We start from the raw sequence: 7738 nt of genomic DNA on the forward strand, positions 1-7738 counted from the left end.
CCCCTTAAGAGTTAAGAATATTTGTACGTGATTATTGATATGACTCATCTGTGTTTTGGACTTAATACAAGGGCAATAAGAGCACAAATAGCATGAATTTTGTCACCAGTTGAAAGGTCTTCTGAATTACTTTGTGTGGCAGAAATTACTTTAACAATCTGGCTTTTTAAAACAACTTTTGAGTGAACCGATTTCTCTTGCAGACTGTGTTTCTCAGTATCTTGATGAGGTCTATAGGGAACAAAAACACAGTTCTCCTTGGCCTTGGCTTTCAGATCCTTCAGCTGGCTTGGTATGGTTTTGGATCTCAGTCTTGGTAAGTTCACATTTTCATAGGTACGTGCCTATTAAGGAACAGAAAGTTTTTTTCCCCAGAAATGCTACAATTTAATTCTGTTGTCCTGAGTATTTAAAAGTTCTGTGGACTAAGTGTTGTCATTTTCATTACACTACCAAAATTTGGGCTATATTTTGCATATGTAGGAGTGATAGAATTTTCCATATATGTGGTGTACCAACCCTTTTGAAAAGGGAGTCTTTGCACCACTTTGGTTCACTGAGTGTTATATCTAAGGATGTGGTTAAAGCTTTTCCTAAAAGCCAATTAGTAGCATGTTCTCTGTTGTCATTCCACTAGGTCCTGGACCTATTCTTTTTTCTTTTTTTTTTTAACGTGCCCTCTTTACTATAATTATATTTGGTCTTGGAAATTATCTAGAGCTTCTTTTGTAGGAGAAACTGTCTGTAAGTAAGGACAACTAGAACCATAAGCTAGAACAGCTTCTTCTTTACCAAGTTTGTCCTACTGACAGTAATGAATGCTGTTTCATTATCAGAGCACTTCCCATAAGTTATAGGAGTCTCACTGGGACACCCTTGGAAGTTGTTCCTTTGTGCAGCATTTGGAGAGGGAAAGCTCACTTCACTCCCATTTCCCTCTTTTTCTCTACTGTAATAGCTAGTGCAGAAGCAAATCAAGTGGTCTTCTGTTCTAATAAGTTCAGGATAATTCATGGGAGGGGAGCAGGAAGAGGGTTCTAACCAGATAATTTCCAGTCTTTAGGTATTTTAATAAGAGTATTTTGAAATAGCATTAATCTTTAAATAAGGGTGCGTTTGTGGTCCTTCTGAGGTGTGGGGAGTAATTACAGTCTCATTTTTAATTCAAATTCTGTGCTTAACACAGGATGATGTGGGCAGCAGGATCTATAGCAGCGATGTCAAGCATTACATTCCCAGCAATCAGTGCTCTGGTTTCACGAAATGCGGAGGCAGATCAGCAGGGTGAGTGTTGAATGAATTCCTGTTTAGGCATCATACTGCTTTTTCTGTCTAGAAAGCAGTAGAGTTATCTAGGTGTACTTTCAGTTATCTTGGTGAGTAATATTTTTACTTGGTAGTAGTTGTAGAAGTCTGCCAGGCTATGTAGAGAGGAATTTTGCATTGCAAAGTACATAGTTCATGTCTGACCGGCTATTTTTTTAGCTTCCTTTAAAAGTACTACAAAAGGAACAAAAACTTTTCTCTTTTTTTTCCTTTCCTTTTTTATTAAAAGCAATGTTCTCTTAGTAGACAGTGAGGGTTACTGTAACAATATTACCTTTTTAATAGAAACTAAAAGCGCATTTTACCAGATTAAAGTAAGTGTATGCAAGAAGCTTTATTCTTTGTGGAAAAGTGTCCCTGTTTAATATAATACTTCGGATTTTCAAGGAATACAAAAGGAAGCCAAAGTAAGTAGTTGATCTCAGAAGACAGAAAATGTATTGATGTGAGGAGGAATGCACAGTCAGAAATAACTCCTCACTTAAAATAAAATGAAGTTGTCACTGGTGTATAATAACTAAATTTAGTGTTGTCTTAAAAAAATATCCTGTATTTGTACATTGTAAATATCAATCTTGCTTTAACACTATACAACGTGCAGCTAGGTAAGTGCAGTTAGTATGAGTGGTACCAAGTAGGTGCTGTTCCAGGAGGCAGATTTCTGTTGAGTTTGAAAGGTGCAAAAGACAGTATTTACATGGATTTTTTTCAATTATTCCCCTCTCCCCCATTTTTTTTTTTCTAATAGAGACATCTAAAAGCTTTTTGAAGACTTGTTTTCTATGTGTATCAGGAAAGGAGTAGTTCAGTTTAGCTGTCACAAGCCACTGAACCTTCATTTTACAGAGGGAACTGGTGTTAATAGCTCAGGCTTTCAGTGGTTCCAAGAGTGATGTTTTGCCACCTAGTGGCGTGAAGGTTTTAAACTTACATGTCAGCCTATAAAGTAAAAACTTGGAGAGCTATCATTTTGGCGTGTTTTCTGTGCTTCTATTTTACAAGTTACTGCCTTAAGAAGGCAGCAGATAACACAGAATATTAATGTAGTAAAAAATAGCACTTTGTAGTATCTCAATATGTAAGATCATCAGAAAAGTTTTTGCGCCGTTGTCAAAATTGCTTAAGTTGAAACATAAATACACCTATAGCACTTTGATTAATCAAGCTTCTAAAACAATCCAGTGCAAAACTGCAGCCAGTCAAGTATTGTGAATTTACTGCAGTACACTTGAATTTACTGCCCCAAATAAGTTATGTGGTACTTAAATAAATCCTGGTCACGGTTTGTGCATATTTTGTCAATCATGATCCTTTAAAGGTAGATGCATTACTCTAAATTTCACTTGAAAATAAATTGAATGGGTACCACACTCTAGGTCTGCTGTCATCATTGGAGGCTTTGGGTGAGGGTGGATGAACTCTAATATAAAATAAAACCTGTACATAAATTTCATCTCTCTTATTGCTTCCAGTAGCCTGCAAGTTAAGTGACAGAACTATGGTTATGCAGAGGATTATTTTAATCCAACAGAGTTGTCTTCCATGTATTTCTTTAGATCTTGGAATATAGAAGTAATTACGAAATGAGCTTTTTTGGAACAGTCATTAGAATGCAGTCAAAGCTCTTGGCTCTGAGTGTTTCTTTCTTGATTAAAAAAAATATAAAATCCTACTCTTTTTTTTTTTAAATTCTTTAGGTGTTGTCCAAGGAATAATAACTGGAATAAGAGGATTGTGCAATGGCCTGGGACCAGCACTGTATGGCTTTATTTTCTTTCTCTTTCACGTGGAACTCAATGAGTTACTACCTGATCATACTTCTGGAAAAAAAGCAGTGCAAGTTCCCAGTGACAAGGTAAGTTCAAAATTTGGTGTGCAGTTTGCAGCATATAACTCATGAGGGTAGGAATCTGTCTTTTTTGGTTGATTTAAAATCTTAGTGTCTTATTCTTTAACTACTTAATTCTCACCTCTCAGCTTTATTAGACTGTTAAGATAGTTCATAATTTAAATCTGATAGTAAATATTTAGATTTACAGTAGTAGTAGGAATGGTTTCAGTATTGTAGCAGAATACTGTAACTTCTTCAGATGTAAATGTACTGGAGGTAAAAAAGTTGGAGTGAGGTTGTATCATTATAATTATCCACATGAAGCCCTTACAGCAAACAGTGCAGTCATGAGCTGTGTTTGGAGAGTGATAATAACACTTGGCAATGCAATGAGCAAGGACTACTTTTCAAGGATTCTTACCCATAATACTGAAATATTCAAAAGCTGCTCAGATAAATTAGCAAATGAGGGTATTAATTTGTGGAAGTTTCTTATATCTTTAAGTACTTGTGTGCATAGCACCTGTTGAAGATTTAAGTAATACCATTAATATGTTCTTTACATGTAGAGACCATCAACTGAAAATTCAGGCCTCTGATTGTAACAGCAGTTGAAGGAAGGGAAATATCCTGCCACTGTATGCTTAACTGCAGCTACTTTCCTCCTTCATATTAGAGTGGCTTCCTACATTTCATTTAGTAGAGTAAAAGTAGACTGCTTTGACAAATTTCATCTTCTGATTTTTATTTAATTGACTCGGATGCAGAAATTTGTTTAAGATTAAAAAAAAAAAAGCTGGATTGCTGGCACTTCCTTTTGTAGAAGTTTATCATCAACCTTGGCTGATTTAAAATTTGTCTTACAACCTTTCTGGTGTTTGTTTTTAATTGTGGTTATGAAATGTGGATAAATTGTGGTTTAAATTTTAAAGTAAACTGCATTGAAGCAGGAGAGAATAAGTCCAAATATCACATTATCGTACATGCCCACAGCCTTTCTCTGTGGTGAGAATGGTCTGTAGTGCACAGCCTGCTGTTGCTTTCCTCACTCATGTATTAGTTTTTGGGGATGCTTGTTTGTTTGGATAACTTGATTCTAAAGTATGTCAGCCACGGAAAAGTGAAGTTAAGAATCTATTGAGTATTTGTACTTCTGGATGTTGAAACCTTATTCTGCTAATCTTCAGAGAAGTCTTGCTGATTTAACAGGCAATTTGCCTGAAGTAAAAAGAAATTACAAAGAAGCATCAATCAACTTCTGTTTCATCTGCTAGACAATCCTATTGTCAATTGATAGTTTTGTGTGTTTCTGGTTTTTAGATCAGTGTTGCAGATCGTTTGAGGAATTCATGGGGATTGTAGGTTCAGAAAATTCGTGTTGCAATGCACATATGAACCTGTTTGCAAAAACTTCACAGTCACCATAAATACATTGCCCATGATCTCCTGCCTTAGTGGTGCAATTCATAATGCAGAGCTCAATGTCTGAAGCTTCATGGAATTCTTTAATGTGCTTGTTTTGCCGCAGAGAGCCATTGTTCCTGGTCCTCCCTTCCTGGTTGGAGCGTGCATTGTTCTTCTGGCTTTCCTGGTCGCCTTATTCATTCCTGAGAACAGCAAAGCTAGCAGTACCAAAAAACACAGCAACAGCATTGGCAGCAGCCTGAGCAGCAACCCAGACCAAAGTAATGGAGAGGACATTGAACCATTGCTGCAAGATAGCAGTGTGTGAAGGCTGAACTTCGGAGGGGACTTTGGAACAAATTCATGTGCTGAATTGCAGCCCTGGGAGCTGGGTGGGAGATACAGAGTGTCTGTGCTCTGAGGGCAGCTGTGTACAGGAGAAGGTCACGTGCCATATGACACTTGAGGTCAATGTCATACTTGCAGGAGGGGTGTTTTGGGATGGCAGGTCACAGCTTGGTGTGATTCTACTCGGTATCGGACTGCAAACGCTGTGTCAAACTGTGGTGTTGGGTAGAAACCTGAACATGCAGAGATAATGGAATTTTTTTAACAGTTTGAATGTTCAATTCCCAAAGTTGCATCATAATGCAAAATAAATAGGTTTGAGCCAGAATGGTTTCTGCCATCACTATTAAAGTTTTGGTTTGCATTTCTTATGCCTTTTGTCTGCATCTATGCCACATGTATTCTTCATGGTATAGGAGGGACTGATCTCCATATAGTTCTGGTATCTGAAATAATGATTATCAGTAACATTCTCTAATGTTACTTACTAACAAGAAGTCCAGTAGTTACCAGAAGGCAGTGATAAAACTGAGATGACAGAATCCTGAGTGTGTGTGATCACACATGACAATCATTACCCATAAATGAGGATCATATGGAAGTCTTAAACCCACATTCCAGAATACTCAGTTCTGAGCAGTTAAAACAAATCCAGATGGCACCAGAGAGCTAGGTCACATTAATGCTTTACTTATAAAAAGTAAGATTTTAATTTTAAAATGAGCACTGTCAGAAAAACGGACACTCCTGACTTCTGAGTGGGAGCCAGAGTGGTTTACGTCAACAAATATGTGTGTTTATTGCATTTTGTCACTTTATCTGCCATATGAAGTAATCCTTCTTATTAGTTCCTTTCACCCCTGCCTTAACTGCTACTTCGGGTTCAGTTATTAATCATATTTAGCCTTCATATAACTGTCTTACCTGCTGAATATCATGGGTATATTCATATCAAATTTCCTTTCTAAATGATGCTTTAAAGGAGTTATGGATGGCTACAAATATGCTAATTTTTAGAGACATTTTATGAAGAATACACAGATTTATATGAATTTTGCTGCAGTGTAAATGGACTATTAAACCCAACTTTAATGAAGTACTCCTGTGAATGTTTTATATGTATGCAATATATGTAGATATTTCTAAGGAGTTTCAAATTTTTACACATGAGGTGCTGTGTAAATCATGTATTTATAAATGTAATGAGGGTACAGACAGATATACAGTTTTTTAAAAGGATTGTGTATTGACTGGACAAATTTTAAAAAATATATATTTTGAAACTTGTTCCACACTGAGCACAGATAACAAACCTTTTGTACTATGTGGTTTGGTTTTTAAGTTAATAAGCTTCCTAATGCATAATAAATCTACATTTTAAGCTTTCTAGGTTTCATAAGTGCGTGTTCTTCCAAGTTCACCGTTGTACCTTCGCTGCTTCAGAACAGAAGTGGGTTAATGCTGGTGCTGGGTGACAGTACCTGAGTTCCTGCTCTTTTGTGTTGTGTCTGTGTCATCAAGCCTGGTGAAAAGTGTGCTTTGCTTAGAAGTTCCTTTGGTGTCTGACATGGTGTCCTCTGGGGTAGAGAGGTGGAAAGAGTGAAAGGGAGTCAGTTAAACAAAAAAAAAGAGTAATTTCTGATCCAAACAGTGCTACTGAATCAAGATGCTTTTTCTGATAAGGCTTAGGTGTGTTTATGGTTTTGTTTGGGGTTTTTTGTTTTTGTTTGTTTGTTTGTTTGTTTGTTTTAATTTCTTGGAGTTCAAGCCTGGGCTTTTATGCTGGATATTTTTTTTTTGCTGCAGGGCAGACCGCAGTTAGGTAGGTTTTGCATGATCCCAGTACAGAGTGTCTTAAACTTGATATGGAACTTAAGAGATCATACAGTATGTTAATGTTAAAAGTAGCAGGTGTCAAAATTAACGCTGCTAATAGTATTCCAGCAGTGGATCACATTTCTAGAGTAGAATCTCAGAGTCACAGAGTGGTTGGAGGCACCTTTAAAGGTCATGGAAAAGGGCCATCTTTCACTAGAGCAGATTGCTCAAAGCCACCCTGTCCAACCTGCTCTTGAACACTTCAAGGTATGGACCATCCACAACTTCCCTGGGCAACCTCTTACCACCTTTAAAATGAAATTTTTCTTCCTTATGTCCAATCTAAACTTACCCTTTTTGGTTCAAAACTGTTCCCCTTTGTCCTGTCACTACATGCCCTGGTGAAATGCCTCCTCCTTTCTTACAAGCCCTCTTTATATATTGGAGGGCTCGCCCAATGTGCTAAAAGAGCACATGATAAAGGTGAAAAAAAAAGTGAACTACAGATTAGATAAACAATTAAAACATATTTTTATTAGTGGTACAAAATATTTCGCTGTTCTCAGTATAAAATTAATAAATAAGTGATGCTCTGGAATAACGCTTCATTATTTTTGGAAATTTTGGTTTGACACTGTGGTACAGAGATTCAAAGATTTGGTTCTAAGTTCAGTTTATTTTGATACTTGATTTTAATGTCTGTCACTATTGAGAAAGATACCTCACAAAGATATATAGATCCAAATGGGAGAAGTGTGTTGCTAACTATGCCCACTAAGTCAGGATGCTCGTTTTTCAATCCTGTCCTCCAGCTTTGCAAAGGTCTGTGTTAATATTCAGCTAATATTTCCATCTTCCATCTTCAGTTGTTCTTGCAAACTAACTAAAAGTCTTGAATTTTTGTGTTGTTAACAAACCCACTAAAACTCTTCCTTTGGAAGATTTTTTTTTTCCAGCAGGTTAGGAGGTTACTTTCCCAGTTCAAGTTGTACAGAGATTTTATGGGTGACA

At 36.8% G+C, this 7738-nt stretch overlaps 1 protein-coding gene across 1 annotated transcript in view; it reads left to right on the plus strand.

Moving 5' to 3' along the window:
* Positions 1-6296, plus strand: part of MFSD14B (major facilitator superfamily domain containing 14B) — a 28959-nt gene extending 22663 nt beyond the window's left edge. Inside the window, exons 9-12 of the mRNA XM_064642790.1 lie at positions 204-316; positions 1187-1284; positions 3024-3181; positions 4686-6296. Of these exons, the coding sequence (XP_064498860.1) occupies positions 204-316; positions 1187-1284; positions 3024-3181; positions 4686-4889 (573 nt within the window). The 3' untranslated portion in view covers positions 4890-6296. The remainder of the gene's footprint in view (positions 1-203; positions 317-1186; positions 1285-3023; positions 3182-4685) is intronic.
* Positions 6297-7738: the final 1442 nt, after the last annotated feature.

Source organism: Pseudopipra pipra, chromosome Z (genome assembly GCF_036250125.1).
Source record: "Pseudopipra pipra isolate bDixPip1 chromosome Z, bDixPip1.hap1, whole genome shotgun sequence".
NCBI lineage: Eukaryota > Metazoa > Chordata > Aves > Passeriformes > Pipridae > Pseudopipra > Pseudopipra pipra.